This window comes from Pristiophorus japonicus, chromosome 14, assembly GCF_044704955.1.
Source record: "Pristiophorus japonicus isolate sPriJap1 chromosome 14, sPriJap1.hap1, whole genome shotgun sequence".
Classification (NCBI taxonomy): Eukaryota; Metazoa; Chordata; class Chondrichthyes; family Pristiophoridae; genus Pristiophorus; species Pristiophorus japonicus.
Window position 1 is genome coordinate 92,988,969 of NC_091990.1, and position 23,418 is coordinate 93,012,386.

General features: G+C 44.7%; 1 protein-coding gene across 9 annotated transcripts in view; it reads right to left on the bottom strand.

Moving 5' to 3' along the window:
• LOC139279984 (activating molecule in BECN1-regulated autophagy protein 1-like) overlaps nucleotides 1-23,418 on the bottom strand; it is a 505,692-nt gene that overhangs the window by 129,162 nt on the left and 353,112 nt on the right. For all 9 annotated transcript variants that reach the window (XM_070899374.1, XM_070899373.1, XM_070899377.1 and 6 more), the window contains one exon: nucleotides 20,436-20,590. In XM_070899374.1, the coding sequence (XP_070755475.1) occupies nucleotides 20,436-20,590 (155 nt within the window). The remainder of the gene's footprint in view (nucleotides 1-20,435; nucleotides 20,591-23,418) is intronic.

Genomic DNA, 23,418 nt, shown 5'->3' on the forward strand with positions numbered 1-23,418 from the left:
GAATACTTTCCTTTATTTGTCAAGGCATAGGATGTAGAGCAGGGAATGTGTGATAGAACTGTATACAACAATAGTTAGGCCACAGTTCGAGTACTGCATACAGTTCTGGTTACACATTACAGGAATTTGTTGAGTCCAGTTCGTTGGACATATTCAAAAGGGAGTTAGATGTGGCCCTTACGGCTAAAGGGATCAGGGGCTATAGAGAGAAGGCAGGGGTGGGGTACTGAGGTTGCGTGATCAGCCATGATCATATTGAATGGCGATCCTATTTTCTATATTTCTATGAAAGATGTGATTGCACTAGAGAGGGTACAGAGGAGATTTACGAGGATGTTGCCAGGACTGGAACATTTTAGCAATGACGAATGATTGGATAGGCTGGGGTTGTTTTCTTTGGAACTAAGGAGGCTGAGCAGAGATTTAATTGAGGTGTATAAATTATGAGGGGCCAAGATAGAGTGGACAGGAAAGACCTATTTCCCTCAGCAGAGGGGTCAATAATCAGCAGGCATAGATTTAAAGTAGTTGGTAGAAGGATTTAGAGGGGAGATGAGGAAAGGAAATTCACCCAGAGGGTGGTGGGGGGACTGGAACTCATTGCCTGAAAGGGTGGGAGAGGCAGAACACCTCATCACTTTTAAAAAGTACTTGGATGTGTACTTAAAGAGCCACGACCGACACGGCTACATACCTAGTGCTGGAAGGTGGGATGAGGTTGCTCTTTTTCGGCCGGCACGGACACAATGTGCCGAATGGCCTCCTTCTGTGTTGTAATTTTTCTATGATTCTATTATTTGATAATTCTTGGATGAAGTTTATGGGTCTCACCATTTGGAGCAAGTTCTAATCATAGTTTAAATGGACAAGTTTAATTAAACTTGACAGCAAAAATCACTTCAGTTAAAAGCCCCAAGGATAAACATTCAGCTGCTGCTCAAAACTGGATATCAAATTAACCATATTCTGTAGATTGAGATAATAAATGTAATTATTTCCAAGATCTTTTAGGACAACGAAGCACCGTCTTGGGTACTGATGAAAAACTCATCATTTCCCTTGCAATGGCATTTTTCTAATGCAATCATACACAAACATAAGAGGGCTCAGTAAGTCTCCATCCACCCACCCCAACAACATTATTTCCTGACAAGAGGCAAGAAACAAAGTGAAAAGGTCTCCAGCCAATTAAGGAAGACCTCTGGAAAATTCCTCCCGAAAGCAATCAAACAAGCTCCAGGAGATGAAGGTTGCCCATGACTCATTACAGTCACAACTAACTAGCAACATGTCACTGACAACTGGAACTATCCTCTCAGGAACTAGCCAAGTTCCTTTTTAAACAACTGTAGTAAACTCCATACAAACCATTGCTCCAGAACGCAATGACGATCTGAAAAAAGTGCTTCCTTGCATCTAGCCTAACTCTTCACCTATGGATTTTGCAGGCATAATATCTAGTCCTACCATCCGTATCTATGCCCAAAATCATTTAAAAATATTCAATCACATCGCCTCTAAGTCCCAATCCTTGGAGTGTATCGTCATAACTAAGAGATCTAAAGTTTGGTTTCATTCCCATAGCTCTACTCTCAACCTCAACCTCCTTCACCATCTAGTCCCTTTCCTTGTGGATATCTCACATTTTCGCACTTTGAACAAATGGTCAACTACTACCTCCAGGTTTCTATCTTGATCTGCTTCTTCCAACAGGTACCCCTGCAAGGTATAGACAGACATTGCTTGAGTTTCCTAACCTGGTATGTACAACAATGCACCTGACTTTTATCACACATGGGTTTATTCACCCAAATGATCTAAATCAGCCTGCAACCTATTGATTTGTTCTGTATTATAAACTCTCAATTCAATGTGAATTGAATGACCAAGTCAAACTACAATTTTTTTTGCAATTTTGGTCTGTGAAAAAAAGTGACAGTACAATCCATTGTGTGATGGGTTACATTTCTAGCATTTGCCAAGTTAGCCTTGTAGCTGTATGGATGGAAAACATAGAAAATAGGTGCAGGAGTAGGCCATGCGGCCCTTCGAGCCTGCACCACCATTTAATATGGTCATGGCTGATCATGCAACTTCATTGCCCCATTCCTGATTTCTCTCCATACCCCTTGATCCCTTTAGCTGTATGGGCCACATCTAACTCCCGTTTGAATATATCTAATGAACTGGCCTCAACAACTTTCTGTGGTAGAGAATTCCACAAGTTCATAATTCTCTGAGTGAAGAAGTTTCTCCTCATCTCAGTCCTAAATGGCTTACCCCTTATCCTTAGACTGTGACCCCTGGTTCTGGACTTGCCTAACATTGGGAACATTATTCCTGCGTCTAACCTGTCCAATCCCATCAGAATTTTGTGTTTCTATGAGATCCCCTCTCATTCTTCTAAATTCCAGTGAACATAAGCCGAGTCGATCGAGTCTTTCTTCATATGTCAGTCCTGCCATCCCGGGAATCAGTCTGGTGAACCTTCGTTGCACTCCCTCAATAGCAAGAATGTCCTTCCTCAGATTAGCAGACCAAAACTGCACACAATATTCAAGGTGTGGCCTCACTAAGGCCCTGTACAACTGCAGTAAGACCTCCCTGCTCCTATACTCAAATCCTCTCGCTATGAAGGCCAACATGCCATTTGCCTTCTTCACTGCCTGCTGTACCTGCATGCCAACTTTCAAAGACTGATGAACCATGACACCCAGGTCGCGTTACATCTCCCCTTTTCCTAATCTGTCACCATTCAGATAATATTCTGCCTTCCTGTTTTTGTCATCAAAGTAGACATTTATCTACATTATACTGCTTCTGCCATGCATTTTCCCACTCACCTAACCTGTCCAAGTCACCCTGCAGCCTCTTAGCATCCTCCTCACAACTCACACTGCCACCCAGCTTAGTGTCATCTGCAAACTTGGAGATATTACATTCAATTCCTTCATCTAAATCATTAATGTATATTGTAAATAGCTGGGGTCCTAGCACTGAACCTTGCGGTACTCCACTAGTCACTGCTTACCATTCTAAAAAGGACCCGTTTATTCCTACTCTTTACTTCTTGTCTGCCAACCAGTTCTCTATCCACATGTTTGGAGGGGGAGGGGGGGGGGGGGGAAGAGAGAGGGGAAAATCTGCTGAATACCACATAGAGGACTGTAGATATTGAATACATATCAAACAGGGAAAAGAAACAGAACCTGTGCTGCATCTTGCTCAGGCTGATATAAATTAGATGCACGCTCCACTGACCAGCAGTGATCATTCAGATTGGTGTATGCTCAATCACCAGACAAACAGATTAAAACATCTGCCTGACTCAAACACATGTACATGACTGCAATCACCAAATCAACAATTCAGAAAGTAAAAATAAAAGTGACTACGCTTTCACCACCTCCACCCCCCACGCAACTCCACCAAAAAAAGACATTACAAGCAGAAACCCGAATGAGAGTTACCAAAAATCTTTGTTCACAAAAATACATTTTACTTTAGGAGCTGTATAGGATTGGAGGGGGAGCGCACAATTACTGTATCACAAACAATTGAAGGAAATGGAGGACTCATCCCTGAGCCAAACACAAAAACCATAATTATACCCTTAGCAGAAGCCATTGCATATAATGTAGCTATCAATTATCAGCAATTTGGAGGCATTTGTATCATTACTTCACTGCAAACTAGATTGAAACTCTGAGCTGCTCTCAGAATTGCAGTGGCATTCTTGCACAAAAATACAGAACAAGTCTACAACGATTTTCAGTTAATTAGACAATGCTGGAATTGAGAAAATGAGTACCCTTTCAATTACATGACACAACCTAGCAAAAGTGGTTTGTAGAAAAATCAAGATTGTGGAAATGCAAGTCGAAAACGCACACGACACTTGAACATTTCCAAGAACAGAATAGTCTTCGGGTTAATTTCTTTTTGAATACTGGAAGCTCTCTATCTGCTTTCTTTCTGATGGATTAAGAGCTAAAGTTCAAAAGGAAAAGAAACACATTTGTGTTCGGCAGCTGCATAACCCAGTAAACCGTCTGTTCAACAAAATAAATTCTCATAGGAGGACAGAAATGTTCCTTGCAACTAAGTTTCACAACAAAACCCTTCTATAAACCATTTCATATTACAAGCACAGCATAGAAGCCCTCAATATCATAACATTTTCTATTACTTTCTATGTAGATCTCTGCCCATTTTGCCCACTTAAAACTGCATTATAAAAAGCCAGAAATTATCTGCTCTCTCTCACTTGCTTTTCTTCATCGTGCTGTTCTCCATAAGAGCTGGGTACAAGTAGAGCTAAAGAATCCATAGTAAAGTGGATCGCCACAGCTGCCAGGACAAGGCAAGTCGGAGTTAATATTTCTAACTGCAACAGTCAAGAGAACCATGTTCTGTCAGCTGCTGCTTTTAAATATAGTGAACACCTAAACTCATTTTGCACACAGCCGAAATAGATCTTCAGTCTGTACAAATATACTGACATGTTAAAAAAAAAACCTGGGCCTGGCCACTTCTAAAATTGTAATACCTTTTTACATGATTTATTCTTCTACAGATCTATCTCACCCCTTACAGCATGTTATCCTTCTTATTCACTGTTTTAAAAAAAATGGTGGCCTCATTAATTGGTCCCCTTCTTGGTTAGTTTATACAAGACGGACGAATTCCTCCCAATCTAGTGTTACATTAACATATCAGCAGCTCGCAGACCTCATTGTTTTCCAATGCAGGCTGAAGCACGGCTACTTTACAGCTTAGGAAGAGGAATTAACTTTTGAGGGGTTTACGTCATTTGGAAAGGAAAAGCACACGATCAGATGCTGCCACAGAGATGAGCTACTCCAGTACTGCAGATATCTAATAGGATTGTTAGCTGAAAATTGATCCTCGATGGCGGAGTCCACGCTCTGATGGCAGTAGCAAGTAACATCGAGGAACACTCTTCAGTTCAGTTTCAGATGCTCTTGGAATATATTTTTAGATTTAAAAAAAACACTGCACAATTGTACAGTTTTCTAGGCCGTGGCACTCTGCATGTGCTTGCTGCAATTTTGTAGTTCAAGCCTCTTTGGTGGCAACAAGCATCACCCGCAATGGAAGACTCCAATAAGTTTGTGTGCTTCCTGTTTATGCCAGCCAAGCGTCGAACAATTCAGAGCTGGATCTGCATCTGATCCCCTGGGTGCTTGAAGACTTATTTTAACTTGGGTTTTTATTTTAGTTGCCGAACTGGACACTTGAGTAACTTTATTCATATATTATGACAATTGCTTTGGTCTCATTGTGATTTGCTGTAAACACAAGTAAACAACCAACCCAGAATTTCTCAGCTCATCCAGCATTTTCAGGATTAAATCTGGCAGTATTAATACAAATACTTGTGTCCACACCCATAACTCTACAAATTAGTTCTTTTCAAGTACATGTCCATTTGCCCAGTGAAAGTGACTATGGAACCTGATTCCACCACACTTTCAGGTAGTGGTACTGAATTTGCATTCGGAGGCTTCCCGCGGGCGAATGCCTCCGAACCACAATAAATCTACGCATCGACCTGATGGTCCTGGATCCATGGAGCCTCGCCCTGCTCCATGATCTCTCACTGCTCCTCCGCCCCTTTGCGTGTGCATGCATAGGGGTCCACGCATCCCAGAGGTGCAGGTGGTTCGCAAGTGTTACTGGGATCACGTGGGCCGGCAAAACCAATCAGCAAGGGGATTCCGACTGTGCTTATGGGGATTCCATTTACGTGCTGTTATTGCTACTGTTATTCACATTCTTCTGAAGTGTTTGTTTCTGCTGATGTTAATAACCCTTCAACTAGGCTGGAGTTTAATATTTTGATATTTTAAATAACAGTGTCGATATTTGATGTCGCCAAGATAAAAGGAGACTAATTAATGTTCTGTTTCTGACTGCTCCATTTTTGATCGGGGCGGAGGAGCAGTGAGAGATCAGAGCCCAGGAGCATCGTGATCGGGGCCCAGGAGTGAGGGTTCGGGGCCCAGGGGCAACCCACACTGCAATCTATGTATAGTAGGAGCACGCGTGCGCACTAGGTCTGTGCAGCAGAGCTTGGTCGCAATCGTCTTGGTTAACCTACTGGATCAAGACCTAGCTCCGTCAAGCCCACGTGGTGGCTGGTGTTCAACGGCCACCCCACGTTAAAAGAATCCATGCACAGGCATCTTCCACCCTTCAGAATGTCAGGTCCCTCATTGAAACACCTGTGAACACATCCATTTTTGGTGTGGAAGCAGGTCATCCTCGATACAAGGGACTGCCAAATACTAATACTAATAATAGGAATCACCCAAAAAGTACATTTTACCAACACTGAAATAAAAAAATTAAAATACAATTTAATTAAACATGTAAAAATATTTTGAAAACTAAATGCAAACATTTTTTAAGGGGCCAAAAAGAATAAATCTATTTTACAGATTTTTGAATGTTAAAATGATTTTTAAAATGATGTTTTAATATTTATTTTCACCCTTACACTGGTAAAAGGAGGCCTTATGCTTGCTTTTACCAGGCGTAAGAGTTTCATGGGTATTCACTGGGCACTCTCAGTCAGGGAATGTCCATTTCCTGTGCATGCGGAGGAACTGTCAAGAAAAATCTTGACATCGCAAGTTCTGGGTTTTTGCGCATGCGCAGCCCATACGTAAAGCCACAACTTACGAGGCACTTACGGTGCATATGCGGTCATAGAAAACGTGGGCCAGTGTGTTCCAGATCTCAACAACCTTACGTGTGAAAAGAATTCTCACTTCCTCTCTCGGTTTTTTTTTGACAATTTTTTTAAATTTATGACCTCTGGTTACAAACCCACTTGCCAGAGGAAATAATTTCTCCCTACGTGTTCTATCAAAACCTCTCATTATTTTGACTTTCTCTACGAGATCTCTTAACCTCTGCTGCAAGGAGAACATTGCCAGCTTCCCCAATCTCTCCACATAACCAGCAACATCCTGGTAAACCTGTTCTGTGCCTTCCTTCAGGGCCTTTACATCCTTCACTAGTGTGATGCCCAGAATTGTAGATAATATCCCAGCTGAGACTTGACCAGTGATTTGTAAAGGTTTAGCGTGACTTCCTTACTTTTGCATTCAATGCCCCTATCTACAAAGCCAAGTATCCAATGCACTTTCTTAACTGCCATTTCAACTTGCCCTGCCACCTTCAAGGATTTGTGAATATGCTCACCCAGGTCACTCTGCTCTTGCACGCCCCTCAAAATAGTATGGAAGGCAAATGGCTGCTCAGAAAAGTTATAATTTTCAAATGAGAGGAGAATGAAACAAACACACTGGAGAACAACACAGGCTAGAGTGTCTCACTAGACAGCAACACAGGAAGGTGCTCAGATGAGGTTATAAACTGCTATGGCAAAATATCCCATCTTCTGTTCCAACTGAACCCTACATATGTTATGGCTGGAACTACACTCCACTTTACTATCCAGTTTAGGGGCAATCTTTGTGTGTTCATAAAAATTTTCTTGATTATGACGAGCTTCCATGATCAGTGCAAATCATGCGATTTAAACTTGAGCGTAAATGTGCCATGGGATTTGATCTGAAATAAAGATAGGATTTTAATTCATAGCATATCAATAGAAACATAGCATGGCTTGCACAACAGATTGCTGGGAGTAATGTACAAGATGGTATCCAGAGCATTCATAATCTGCAAGCATAAACCTAAAGATTAAGTTATAGCTTTGAATTCAATCTCTGATGCCTTTTTGAAATACTACTCCGTTTGTGGCATTTTAATATCTTTATTCCAATAGTAACTGTCAGTGTGCTCCACTCACATGATAGAGAGGGTATTGATGCTGCGTGTTGTCAAGAAGAATTCAATAAAATTTATTTTACTGTACTTAAAGATGATTTTATATAAAGAGACATTGGAACATTAACGAATTTTAGCTGGTGAGGTATTCTATCTGTACTGATTCTGGGCAAGGTGTCAAAAATAGTGTAGACATTAGTGAAGGCTGCCTCCATTACATCTCGATCTTAAAAATTGATTTTCTGGTGAAGATTGTGAATTCTGACATCTATCTGGAGTATTGGAAACTGAATTCAGCAACTGTATTTAGACGAGGTTCCACTTTTATGATTGCAGAAATACTTCAAGAAGCAATAGTGCAATTTAGCTAACAGCTGCTTGCGCGATATCGGTGGGGAGGGGATTTCGCCCGCGCGATATCGGGGGGGGAGAAAGAGAGGATTCCGCCCGCGCGATATCTGGGGGCGGGGGCGGAGAGGATTCCGCCCGCGCGATATCGGGGGTTGGTTTTCACATCATCAGGCAGGTAAGTGTGCATGTGCACTCTTGCATGAAGATTGCTGCTTCATGTCTTTATTTTCTGGTTGCTTGACCCAATGGCTGCAGGTTTGTGCAGCCCAAACAAATATAAAGACCATATTGATGATCTGTTCGGGGAGCCTGGGCTCTCCGAACGCCTGCCGTCAGAAAATATGGCAGCTTCTCCTTCTGGCAGCAATTTACAATTCCGAGAGACATTGCTGTCTTTGGAGATGTTGATGAAAATCATTTGAGTAGATGGGTCGCAATGCCTCCTGTAGCAGTGCTATAGAGTAAACAATATGTGACCAGTATTATAAAGGGCCTTTAATAAAACATCCCAAGGTGCTTCACAGGAGCATCATTAAAAAACATGCAACAACAAACCACATAAGGAGCTATTAGGGCAGATGAGAAGTAGGTTTTAAGGAGCATCCTAAAGGAGCAAAGAGTGGGAGAGACGTGGAGAAGTAGAGCGGTTTAAGGAGGGAATTCCATAGTGTTATGTATGTAACTATGTAATACTTGCCACCAGAGGGCGCGACTGTTGGGAGTCCTAATGGTCACCTGCACACAAGTACAGAGCCAGTATAAAAGGTTGGCTGCCATATTGTTTAGGCACTCTGGAATTGTAATAAAGACTAAGGTCACACTAAGTTTAGCTCACAGTACTCAGCCTTCTATACACAACAACGGGCGCCGAGTAACAGAATACAAACCTTCACACAACCATGGCTGCCGTTGGAATATTAGAGATTCGTAGAGGGTGATGATTAGGAAGCCTTCGTCGAGCGTCTGAACCAGTACTTCGTGGCCAACGAGCTGGAAAGAGACACTAACGCGGCCAAATGCAGGGCGGTTCTCCTCACCGTCAGTTGGCCTAAAGTATACGGCCTCATCAAAAATCTGCTCGCACCGACAAAACCAACGGAGAAGGAATATAGAGAGTTGTGCACGCTGGTTCGGGACCACCTCAAGCCGAAAGAGATTATCCTCATGGCCAGATATTGTTTTTACACGCACCATCCCTCCGGGGCCCCAGTACGTGGCGGATTATGTCGCCAACCTGAGACGCCTTGCGGGACCTTGCGATGTTGGAGCTGCGTTGGGACAAATGCTGCGCGACTTTTTCGTGCTGGGCATCAGCCACAAGGTCATTCTTCGAAAGCTGCTGGCTGCCGAAACCCGAGACCTGAACAGGACCATCGCGATCGCCCAGGCACGCATGGCCACGACGATAACACCAAATAGATATCTTCTCAACATCGAAGCTCACTGGCAAGTACTGTGCATAAAATAACATCGCTAGCAGGCCAAACTGCATATGGCAGGTCCTATACTTCTGCGGCTGCAAGATCTGTGATGGCTCAGAGTCCACCATCGGGGGTGAATGTGAATCCATTAGCACTGTGTTGACGCTGCGGGGGCAATCATCGAGCCCATCAATGTCGATTCAAGCACTACGTGTGCAAAAGCTGCGCAATGATGGGACACCTCCAGCGAATGTGCAAACGTGCTGCAACATACCACATGGCAGAGGATGATCAATCCAGCGCGGATCACGCAGCACAGGCAACTCAACCTGAGGAACAAGTGTATGGAGTACATACCTTCGCCGCCAAGAGCCCTCCTATAATGCTGAAAGTCAAATTAAATGGAGTTCCAGTATCCATGGAGTTGGACACAGGTGCGAGTCAGTCAATAATGAGCCTAGAAGGCTTTCGAGAAACTGTGGGGCAATAAAGCACAAAGGGCCTAAACTGAGCCCGATTAATGCAAAGCTGCGAACCTACACCAAAGAGTTCATACCAGTCATTGGAAGTGCGGCAGTGAAGGTATCGTATGATGGAGCTGTGCATGACCTATCATTGTGGATTATTCCAGGCAATGGCCAAACGCTGTTCGCAGAAGCTGGCTAGAAAAGATTAGATGAAATTGGAACGACATCAAAGCACCATCCTTCAGTGGATGACGCCTCGTGTGCTCTGAGCAAGCTTCCCTCGCTATTCGAACGAGGCATCGGCAACTTCACAGGTGCCAAGGTACAGATCCATCTAGGCCCCGATGCACGGCCCATCCATCACAAGGCTCGGGCGGTTCCGTACATGACGAGGGAGAAAGTCGAGATCGAACTGGATAGACTCCAACGCGAAGGAATCATATCACCAGTCGAGTTCAACGAGTGGGCCAGTCCAATTGTTCCGGATTTGAAAAACGATCAGAATCTGCGGAGACTACAAGGTAACGATTAACCAAGTCTCACTACAGGACCAGTACCTGCTACCTAAGGTGGATGACCTGTTCGCAACGTTAGCGGGTGGGAAGTAGTTCACCAAGTTGCACCTAACCTCCATCTAAATGGCACAGGAGCTGGCTGAATCTTCGAAAAGTCTGACGTGCATCAACACACACAAAGAGCTGTTTATATACCACAGGTGCCCTTTCGGGATTCGCTCGGCTGCAGCTATTTTCCAGAGAAACATGGAGTGTTTTCTGAAATCTGTTCCGCGTACTGTTGTGTTTCAAGACAACATCCTGATCACTGGTCGTGACACCATCGAACATCTCTGTCGCCTAGACAGAGTGGGACTCAGGCTGAAATGCTCCAAGTATGTTTTCCTGGCGCCAGAAGTCGAATTTTGGGGGAGAAAGATTACAGCAGGCGGCCTCAGGCCCACGGACTCAAAGACAGAGGCTATCAAGAATGCACCCAGGCCAAAGAATGTGATGGAGCTGCGTTCGTTCCTGGGACTCCTCAACTATTTAGGTAACTTTCTTCCCGGGTTGAGCACGTTGTTAGAGCCTTTGCACATGTTGCTACATAAGGGTGACGACTGGGTTTGAGGCAAATCTCAAGACATAGCCTTTGAGAAGGCCAGGAATCCGCTATGTTCAAATAAGTCACTTGTACACTATGACCCATGTAAATGTTTAGTACTAGCTTGTGACGCCTCATCGTATGGAGTCGGCTGTGTGCAACAGCAAGCCAATGTATCGGGCAACCTCCAACCGGTTGCATAGGCATCTGGAAGTCTGAAAGGCTGAAAGAGCCTATAGTATGGTTAAGAAAGAGGCATTAGCATGTGTATATGGGGTTAAGAAAATGCACCAATACCTATTTGGACTTCGGTTTGAGCTTGAAACTGACCACAAGTCGCTCATTTTGCTGTTTTCAGAGAGCAAAGGTATAAATACCAATGCTTCGTCCCGCATACAAAGATGGGCACTAACATTATCCGCTTATGACTATGTTATCCGCCACAGACCAGGCACTGAAAACTGTGCCGATGCTCTCAGCTGGCTACCATTACCCACCACGGGGGTTGAAATGGCGCAGCCCGCAGACTTGCTACTGGTCATGGATGCTTTTGAAAGCGAGGGGTCACCCGTCACAGCTCGCCAGATCAGGATCTGCACCAGCCAGGATCCTGTGCTATCATTAGTAGAGTTGTGTCCTAAATGGGAACTGGTCGGCCGTTCCCCGGGAAATGCAAGACGAATTTAAGCCGTTTCACTGACGCAAAGATGAAATGTCCATCCAGTTGGAGTAAAAGGCAGGGAAACGTTTATATGCGACCTACACAGTACACACCCAGGCATTGTCATGATGAAGGCAATTGCCAGGTCGCATGTTTGGTGGCCCGGCATTGACTCGGACTTGGAGTCATGCGTGCATCAGTGCAACACTTGCTCGCAATGCACCAAGGGAGACCCCACTGAGTCTGTGGTCATGACCCTCCAAACCTTGGTCCAGGATCCTCACAGATTTTGCCGGGCACTTTCTAGGAAAGATGTTTTTAGTAGTTGTGGACACTTACTCCAAATGGATTGAATGTGTAATCATGTCATCCAGCACATCCACAGCCAACATTGAAAGCCTCCGGACCATGTTCTCCACCCATGCCTTGCCCGACGTCCTTGTCAGCGACAATGGACCGTGTTTCATCAGCTCAGAATTCAACGAGTTTATGACCCGCAATGGCATTAAGCATGTCAGGTCTGCTCCGTTTAAACCCGTGTTTAACGGTCAAGCGGAGCGGGCAGTCCAAACAAACAATCAAGCAGAGCATGAAATGCGTGACGGACGGCTCCCTGCAGACCCGCTTGTCTCGCATTCTGCTCAGTTACTGGACGCGACCCCACTCGCTCACCGGGGTTCCCCCAGCAGCATTGTTAATGAAGAGAGCCTTCAAAACCAGGCTCTCCCTAGTCCACTCAGATCTTAATGATCACGTGGAAACCCGGCGACACTGGCAGAACACGTACCACGATCACGCAGCTGTTTCACGTGACGTTGATGTTAACGACCCTGTGTTTGTCCTGAATTACGGCCATGCTCCCAAGTGGGTTGCTGGCACTGTTTTGTCCAAGGAAGGGAATAGAATGTTTATAAATGGCTAAACATGCAGAAAGCATTTAGATCAGACCAAATTGCAATTTACTGACAACCAGGAATGACGTGAAGAGGACATCACCATCGACGATCCACCAACATACACCCAACCAACAGTCGACCTCCCTGTCAATCACGAGGATGAACTCACCATTCCGGACTGTCCGGTCAAACCAGCCGCGGTGCAGTGCAACAATGGTCCGGCCAACTCACACACGCCACGGTTTGAACTTCGATGATCAACCAGGGAGCGAAGGGCTCCGGATCGCCTCAACTTGTACTGAAGATTTTGGTGTGGGGGGGGTGGGGGGAGTGATGTAATGTATGTAACTATGTAATACTTGCCACCAGAGTACACGACTGTTGGAGTCCTAATGGTCACCTGCACACACGTGCAGGGCCAGTATAAAAGGTTCTAATAAAGACTAAGGTCACACTAAGTTTAGCTCACAGGACTCAGCCTCGTGGAGTTCTTCTATACACAACACATAGCTTAGAGCCCAAGCAGCTGAAGGCATGGCCACCAATGACACAGCAATTAAAATCTGGGATGTTCAAGAGGCCAGAATTAGAGGGGCACAGATGTCTCAGAGTGTTGCGGGGCTGGAGGAGATTAGAGATAGGGAGGGGCGAGGCCATGGAGGGATTTGAAAACAAGGATAAAAATTTTAAAATCAAGGTGTTGCTTAACCCGGGAGCCAAGGTAGGTCAACGAGCACAGGGGTAATGGGTGAGCGGGACTTGATGCGAGTTGGGACACAGGCAGCAGAGTATTAGTGATGGCAAGGATGTGTGTTCGGAAATTCATTTCAAGATCAAATATGATATCCAAGTTGTGAACAGTCTGGTTCAGCCTCAGAAAGATGCTAGGGAGAGAGATGAAGTCAGTGACTAGGGAATGGAGTTTATGGTGGGGACCAAAGACAATGGCTTCGGTTTTCCCAATATTTAATTGGAGGAAATTTCTTCTCATTCAATACTGTATGTCGGACAAGCAGTCTAACAATTTAGAGACCAAGTCAGAGATGTCATACAGTTTCTTAACCGATAAGGGAATAAGGGGTTATGGGGACCGGGCAAGGAAGTGGAGCAGAGTCCATGATCGAATCAGCCATGATCGTATTAAATGGTGGTGCAGTTTCGAGGGACCATATGGCCCTACGTGAACATACTCGTGCAAATATTCAGCCCTCCTCAAGACAGCGGAGTACGGTTCAAGAGGTGTTGGGTGCTCTCTAGCTCTTGACTGAAATCACCATTTGTCATGTGTGAACCGAGACAGAGTGTGTCAGCAGGCTATTCAATTGTGAAAGCACATTAGCCAATCCCAATCCTGTTCACGTCAGAGATCTAACAGGTGCACTTTCCAGTAGGTGTCAATGCACAGCGATCAGGAGTGGGTAAACTGCTTTGTCATCTCCTTCGTCCAGAAGGGCTGATGGCAATTGCTGCACTTGAACACCATCTCAGCTGAACTGAACTACCCGAGCACAGACCCAGGGATCGAAACTGGGACACAAAGCAATGGGGGTAGGAAGGAACATAAGAGTGTGGTGTAATATGAGAACACACTCTCCAAAATAAGACATTACACCAAACTATTATTTTGCACTCTCGTTTATCATGCGGTCGGGAATTGAACATGACTATCCTTCACAGCCTTACATTCGCCATCTTACATCTTATAAAGGCCTTTGACACTGTCAACCGAGAGGGCTTATGGAGCGTCCGCCTCCATTTTGGATACCCCCAAAAGTTTGTCAACATCTTTCGCCTGCTCGATGACGAAATGCAGGCCGTGATCCTTACCAGCGGTTCCATTACAGACCCAATCCACATCCGGACTGGGGTCAAACAGGGCTGCATCATCGTTCCAACCTTCTTCTCAATCTTCCTTGCTGCCATGCTCCACCTCACAGTCAACAAGCTCCCCGCTGAAGTGGAACTAAACTACAGAACCAGTGGGAAGCTGTTGGACCTAGCCTGGAGGCAGCATAGGTTAAAGATCACCCCAACCACTGTCGTTGAGCTGCAGTACGCGGATGACGCCTGCATCTGCGCAAACTCTGAGACTGAACTCCAAGATCTGGTCAATGTATTCACCAAGGCATATGAAAGCATGGGCCTTACGCTTAACATCCGTAAGACAAAGGTCCTCCACCAGCCTGTCCTCGCCGCACAGCACTGCCCCCCCCCAGTCATCAAGATTCACGGCGCGGCCCTCGACAACGTGGACCACTTCCCATACCTCGGGAGTCTTTTAATCAACAAAGGCAAACATTGATGCAGATATTCAACATCGCCTCCAGTGCAGCCTTTGGCCGCCTGGGGAAAAGAATGTTCAAAGACCAGGCCCTCAAATCTACCACACCTAGCTCATGGTCTACAGGGCTGTGGTAATATCCGTCCTCCGGTCTGGCTCAGAGGCGTGGACGATGTACAGAAGACACCTCAAGTTGCTGGTGCTGCAAATCCCAAGAGGACAGGTGCACCAACGTTAGTGTCCTCGTCCAGGCTAACATCCCCAGAAGCATTGAAGCACCGACTGCACGCGATCAGCTTCGCTGGGCAGGCCACATAGTTCACATGCCAGATAGGAGGTTCCCTAAGCAATTGCTCTATGCAGAGTTCCTTCACGGCAAACGAGCCAAAGGTGGGCAGCGGAAACGTTACAAGGACACCCTCAAAGCCTTCCTGGTAAAGTGCGACATCACCACTGGCACCTGGGAGTCTCTGACCGAAGACTGCCCTTGGTGGAGAAAGTGCATCCGGAAGAGCGTCGAGTTCTTCGAATCTCAACGCCGCGAGCGTGAAGAGGTCAGGCGCAGGCTGCGGAAGGAGCGTGTGGCAAATCAGTCCTCTCCGCTCCCACCTCCCCCACCCCGCCCTTCCCCCGATAAATGTCTGTCCCACCTGTGACAGGGACTGTGGCTCTCGCATTGGACTGTTCAGCCACCAAAGGACTCACTTTAGGAGTGGAAGCAAGTCTTCCTCGATTCCGAGGGACTGCCTATGATGATGATGACATTCGCCAATAGACACACAGAAGCAATGACACATGAGATAAGCAACAGCCATGTCATTTGGCCTTTGCTGAAAATATTCTTGTGAAATCACATTTTGGCATCAAGAAGCAGCACAGTTGCAATGTTTATAATCCCTTTCTTGGGTCATCTGATGGCCACCAAAATATCTAACATTTCATCATGAACTGTTTCTGCTTTTATTTAAAATTGCACATATTGCCCCAACCTCGACCTGGATGTCCCCCGACACTGGAAAATGATGAGGGATTTTGAAAGTCAGTGTTGCAGCATATTCATTTGTCAAAAGGTCAAACTCATCTCACAGGACAGTTGTGCCAATTGGCATCATTACCTTTACAGACAAATATGCTGAACAAAAAAGCATACTTTTGTCCATCTAAGTTGATATTTCAGCAGTGCCACAAGCAAATTGAAAGAGGTTAGCGAAGATCTCTGAATGCACTCCATGCTCCCTGCATAAGTATACAGGTGGTAGAAATGAATTTGTCTTGTATTTTAGCACACTGCCACCAAAGTGGGTAATAGCTGCAAAAATCAGAGAAACGAGTGAGTGGGATGGCAAAAGTGGGTAAGATTCTGATGGGCCCACAGCTTGCAATGGCTTAACATGCCTCCAAGTGGCCCATTGCAGATTCGAGGTATCTTTCAGCTTTTGACATTTAAAGGAAATTTTTAATTTTTCAGACAAATGTGCAGTCTTTTCACTCACTCACTCCATAATGCAGAAATGTATTAACTTCAATGTTTATCTTCAGAGGAGCACAGTCAAAATGTATAGTGTGTGTGCTTGTATGCATATGCATATAAGAACACAAGAAAAATGAGTAGGCCACTCAGCCCCTCCATTCAGCAAGATCATAGCTGATCTTCTATCTTAACTCCACTTTCCCGCCCTATCCCCATATCTCTTGATTTCCTTAGAATATGCGTGTACACGTGTTGGGGAAGAACACTAAACTTACTTTTCCTATGGATTTGTGCCACACCTGACCCAATAGTGCTTGATCCCTTCACTAGTCACAATGTAGGAAAGTGTTATATTCTCTAATATGTTCATGCAAAATCATAACAATGCCGAAGTTTGTGAAGGTGATGAGTAGAATTTGGTTACGACCACTATGACAACCTTAGCCCCAGCTGCACACTTAAACTGCTCTGCTTTTCTGCAATTGTAAAACTGCCTGGAGTTTTCTTGAGATTAGTAAGGTCTCCATTAGGATTGATGGCAAATAGAAAAAAAATATCTGGATTTATATAGCGGCTTACACAACCACTGGATCACTCAAAGTCCTTTAGAGCCAATAAAGTGCTTTTTGGAGTGTAGTCAGTTGTAATGTGGGAAACGTGGCAGTCACTTTGCGCATAGCAAGATCCCACAAACAGCACTGTGATAATGACCAGAAAATCTGTTTTTGTTACGTTGATAGAGGGATAAATATTGGCCAGGACACCAGGGATGACTCCCCACCCTGCCCCTCCCCCGCTCCTCTTCAAAATAGTGCCATGGGATCCTTTATGTCCACCTGAGAGCAGACGGGGCTTCGGTTTAACGTCTCAAAATTTTGAGGGACAGGATAAATCTTCATTTAGAAAGACACAAATTAATCAAGGACAGTCAGCATGGATTTGTTAAGTCTCTGACTAACTTGATTGAATTTTTTTGAGGAGGTAACAAGGAAGTTCGATGAGGGCAGTGCTTTTGATGATAGATTTTAGCAACACTTTTGATGAGAATTGATAAAAGTAAAAGCCCATGGGATCCAAGGCAAAGTGGCAAGTTGGATCCAAAATTGACTAAGAGGCAAGCAGCAAAGGATAATTGGCTGATGGGTGCTTTTGTGACTAGAAGGCGGTTTCCAGTGTGGTTCCACAGGGCTCAGTACCAGGTCCCTTGCTTTTTGTGACATAAAAATAAATGATTTAGAAACATAGAAAATAGGTGCAGGAGTAGGCCATTCGGCCCTTCGAGCCTGCACCGCCATTCAATGAGTTCATGGCTGAACATGCAACCTCAGTACCCCATTCCTGTTTTCTCGCCATACCCCTTGATCCCTCTCGTCGTAAGGACTACATCTAACTCCTTTTTGAATATATTTAGTGAATTGGCCTCAACAACTTTCTGTGGTAGAGAATTCCACAGGTTCTCCACTCTCTGGGTGAAGAAGTTTCTCCTCATCTCGGTCCTAAATGGCTTACCCCTTATCCTTAGACTGTGACCCCTGGTTCTGGACTTCCCCAACATTGGGAACATTCTTCCTGCATCTAACCTGTCTAAACCCGTCAGAATTTTAAACGTTTCTATGAGATCCCCTCTCATTCTTCTGAACTCCAGTGAATACAAGCCCAGTTGATCCAGTCTTTCTTGATATGTCAATCCCGCCATCCCGGGAATCAGTCTGGTGAACCTTCGCTGCACTCCCTCAATAGCAAGAACGTCCTTCCTCAAGTTAGGAGACCAAAACTGTACACAATACTCTAGGTGTGGCCTCACCAAGGTCCTGTACAACTGTAGCAACACCTCCCTGCCCCTGTACTCAAATCCCCTCACTATGAAGGCCAACATGCCATTTGCTTTCTTAACCGCCAGCTGTACCTGCATGCCAACCTTCAATGACTGATATACCATGACACCCAGGTCTCGTTGCACCTCCCCTTTTCCTAATCTGTCACCATTCAGATAATAGTCTGTCTCTCTGTTTTTACCACCAAAGTGGATAACCTCACATTTATCCACATTATACTTCATCTGCCATGCATTTGCCCACTCACCTAACCTATCCAAGTCACTCTGCAGCCTCATAGCATCCTCCTCGCAGCTCACACTGCCACCCAACTTAGTGTCATCTGCAAATTTGGAGATACTACATTTAATCCCCTCGTCCAAATCATTAATGTACAATGTAAACAGCTGGGGCCCCAGCACAGAACCTTGCGGTACCCCACTAGTCACTGCCTGCCATTCTGAAAAGTGCCCATTTACTCCTACTCTTTGCTTCCTGTCTGACAACCAGTTCTCAATCCATGTCAGCACACTACCCCCAATCCCATTGCTTTAACTTTGCACATTAATCTCCTGTGTGGGACCTTGTCGAAAGCCTTCTGAAAGTCCAAATACACTACATCAACTGGTTCTCCCTTGTCCACTCTACTGGAAACATCCTCAAAAAATTCCAGAAGATTTGTCAAGCATGATTTCCCTTTCACAAATCCATGCTGACTTGGACCTATCATGTCACCTCTTTCCAAATTTAGACTTGAATGTAGGGGGGTATGATTAAGAAGTTTGCAGATGATAAAAAAATTGGCTGTGTGGTTGATAAAGGAGAAGAAAGCTGTAGACTGCAGGAAGATATCAATGAACTGGTCAGGTGGGCAGAACAGTGGCAAATGGAATTCAATCCGGAGAAGTATGAGGTAATGCATTTGATGAGGGCTAACAAGGCAAGGGAATACACATTAAATGGGAGGACACTGAGAAGTGTAGAGGAACAAAGGGACCTTGGAGAGTATGTCCACAGATCCCTGAAGGTATAGGCTAGGTAGATAAGGTGGTTAAGAAGGCATACAGAATGTTTGCCTTTATTAGCTGAGGCAAAGAATACAAGAGCAAGGAGATTATGCTTGAACTGTATAAAACACGAGTTTGGCCACAGCTTGAGTTCTTGTCACTACATTACAGGAAAGATCCGATGGCACGAGAGAGGGTACAGAGGAGATTTATGAGGATGTTGCCTGGACTGGCGAATTTTAGCTATGAGGAAAGATCGGATAGGGTGGTTCTGTTTGCTTTGGAAAAGAAGAGGATGAGGGAAAACCTTATTGAGGTATATAAAATTATGAAGGGCCTCGATAGAGTGGATAGGAAGGACATATTTCCCATAGCAGAGGGGGTCAACAATCAGGGGGCATAGATTTGAAGTAATTGGTGGAAGGTTTAGAGGGGATTTGAGGGGAAACTTTTTCACCCAGAGGGTGGTGGGGGTTTGGAACTCACTGCCTGAAAGGCAGAAGCCCTCACCACATTTAAAAAGTACTTGGATGCGCACTTGAAGTGCCATTACCTACAAGGCTACGGACCAAGAGCTGGAAAGTGGGATGAGGCTAGAGAGCTGTTTGACTGCCGGCGTGGACACAATGGGCCAAAATGGCCTCCTTCCGTGCTGTAAATTTCTATGATTCTATGATCCGAAAGACAGCACCTCAAACAGTGCAACACTCCCTCAGCACTGCACTGGAGTATCAACCTAAATTTAAGTGCTCTAGTCCCTGGCGTGGGACTTGAACCCACAACCCTCTGACTCAGAGGCGGGTGTGCTACCCACTGAGTCACAATAGAATCTTCAACAGGGATTATTTAAAAAGGACACTGCTTTGAACCATTATGCTACGCCAGCCGTACATTTCATTAAGTTCACAAAGTGAAGAAAACAACCGCTGAGCTGCCTCATAGAGCTCAGCAAGACTTTTCCTGTATGTCAGCCAATCTCTCACTGGTACGCATTCAACGACGACTTGAACAAAAGTGCAACTTCTGCAACATACAAGTCAGTCAATCATTACAGTAAAACATGCTGTTGTCAGGAGACAAGAAGATCCCTGCAGTTTTACCTGCTGGCAACAAGGCATTAGATAGCTAACAGAGTAACACTCACCCTCATCGAAGTTTCTCCACCATGGGGTTGCTGCAATCGGAAGACTTGTGCCACCATATGTTCAGTGGAGGGGTGCAGCAGGATGCGCCTGGAGGCCAGGCCCACCATCACATATTTGCCCATTGGAGACAAACTGACAGAAATAGCATTTGGGCCTGAGGGGAGGAGTTAAAAAAGACAGATTAGTTCTGGATGGTGTGTAGTCTTTCAAGCAATCACCTTTCCTACAGGCCATACTACGTGACGTTGCATTGCTCAAGCTGCTTCCCTAGTGTGTCCCATAAGATAGACTTAAAAAAAATCATAAAGGCTAGATGTAGAGTGAAAATCCTTTGAAGGACATAAGCAGCTTTACAAAAGCAACTTATTAAAACTACAACATACAGACAACAGTAATTTACTGGTTATAACAGCAAGCTAGAACAGCCTCAGAGGACCAATGGCAAAGAAATATTCAATGCATAAGAAACACACTTTTTCCTATTATTACCGTTGACTCATAATAGTCCTTCCAGCTTTCCTGCAATGACGATGCATGCATAAAGCATGACGCAACAGAACGAAGCTCAAAGTATTGAGTGATGTGAAAAGGATAAACTGTAATTATCAGTCCTAAAATGACATCAATAGTGCATGTCGCAAATGAGGTCAACAGATTCATAACAGGATAGATTTAATAGTAGCTTGGTCAAAGAATAAGATTAAAAGAAAATACAAACTGAGAATTTCAGATTTAAATCAAAACAAAATCAAGCAATTGTTTCTATAAGACATAAAACTGCCATCCATCAATTAAAACAAAGTAGGATCTTAATTTCTCTCTCCATGAATTACTGTATCGTTACCTCTGGTGTCCCCCAAGGATCTATCCTTGGCCCCCTCCTATTTCTCATCTACGTGTCACCCTGGTGACATCATCCAAAAACACAGCTTCAGTTTCCACATGTACACTGATGACACCCAGTTCCAACTCACTACCACTTCTCTCAACACCTCCTCGATCTCAAAATTGTCAGACTGCTTTGACTGGCATCCAGTTCCAGAGCAGCAGAAATTTTCATCAATTGAATATTGGGACGACCGAAACCATTGTTTTTGGTCCCCGCCACAAACTCCGTTCCCTAGCCACCGACTCCATCCCTCTCCCCAACTTCTGTCCGAGGCTGAACCACACTGTTCGCAACCTTGGTGTCATATTTGACCCTGAAATGAGCTTTCGATCATATATCCGCAGCATAACTAAGATCGCCTATTTCCACTGTCATAGCATCGCTCACCTCCATGCCTTTGTTAACTCTAGAATTGACTATTTCAACGCACTCTGAGCTGGCCTCCCACATTCTACCCTATGTAAACTAGAGGTGATCCAAAACTCGGCTGCCCGTGACCTAACTCGCAACAAGTCCTGCTCACCCATCACCCCTGTGCTCATGACCTACATTGGCTCCCGGTTAAGCAACGCCTCGATTTCAAAATTCTCATCCTTGTTTTCAAATCCCTCCATGGCCTTGCCCCTCCCTATCTCTATAATCTCCTCCAGCCCCACAACCCCCCACCCAGAGATGTTTGCGCTCCTCTAATTCTGCAGTCTTGAGCATCCTCGATTATAATCTACCAACCATTGGTGGCCGTGCCTTCTGTTGCCTCGGCCCCAAAGCTCTGGAATTCCCTGCCTAAACCTCTCTGCCTCTCTATCCTCCTATAAGATGCCTGTTAAAACCTACCTCTTCGACTAAGCTTTTGGTCACCTGCCCTAATTTCTCCTTAGGCCGCTCGGTGTCAAACTTTTTGTCTCATAATACTCCTGTGAAGTGCCTTGGGACGTTTCACTACTTTAAAGGCAAGTAAATATAGGTAGCTGTTGTTGTTGTACGCTCTTTTTGTACCCATGCTTTTTTTTTAAAAACTGAAAATTAGCCCTGGGTCACATCTTTGTAATGATGAGATGGTGGTTAGGGGAAATGAAAGGTCTTTAATGGTATAAATAATGGTATAAAACTCTCAAGAGGAGCATTGTCCCAGTGATTCCCCTCAGATCGATGAATGGGCTATCCTAAACTATGAAGAACATTAGAGAATTTAACTCATTCACCAGCATCAAGTTAGCTGAACAACTTGTGTTGTAAGTGAAGCAAACTTGCATTTCTGCTTGCACTATCACTGTCTTAGTCTCTTTTAGCAGATTGTCTCCCAGTGCTGCAAGCTACCATAAGGATCCCCAGTCCTGTTTGGATGAGACAACTAAACCAGTTGCCATGAAATTCTAGAAGTAGTTTTTGAAAAATAGCCATGTCCTTTTCAAAGTCATTGAGGGAAAATGCAATTTTATGAAAACAATAAATCAATATTCAGGAAGGATAGACAGAAAGTAAAAGGTGGTGGGGTAGCTTTACTGGTTGAAGAGGAGGTTAACTCAATAGTAAGGAAGGACATTAGCTTGGATGATGTGGAATCTATATGGGTAGAGCTGCGAAACACCAAAGGGTAGAAACCGTTAGTGGGTGTTGTGTACAGACCACCAAACAGTGGAAGTGAGGTTGGGGATGGCATCAAACAAGAAATTAGGGATGTGTGCAATAAAGGTACAGCAGTTATCATGGGTGACTTTAATCTATATAGAGATTGGGCTAACCAAACTGGTAGCAAGACAGTGGAAGAAGATTTCCTGGAGTGTATAAGGGATGGTTTTCTAGACCAATATGTCGAGGAACCAACTAGAGAGCAGGCCATCCTAGACTGGGTCTTGTGTAATGAGAGAGGATTAATTAGCAATCTTGTCATGCGAGGCCCCGTGGGGAAGAGTGTCCATAATATGGTAGAATTCTTCATTAAGATGGAGAGTGACACAGTTAATTCAGAGATTTGGGTCCTGAACTTAAAGAAAGGTAACTTCGATGGTGTGAGACGTGAATTGGCTAGGATAGACTGGCGAATGTTACTTAAAGGGTTGATGATATATAGGCAATGGCAGACATTTAAAGAT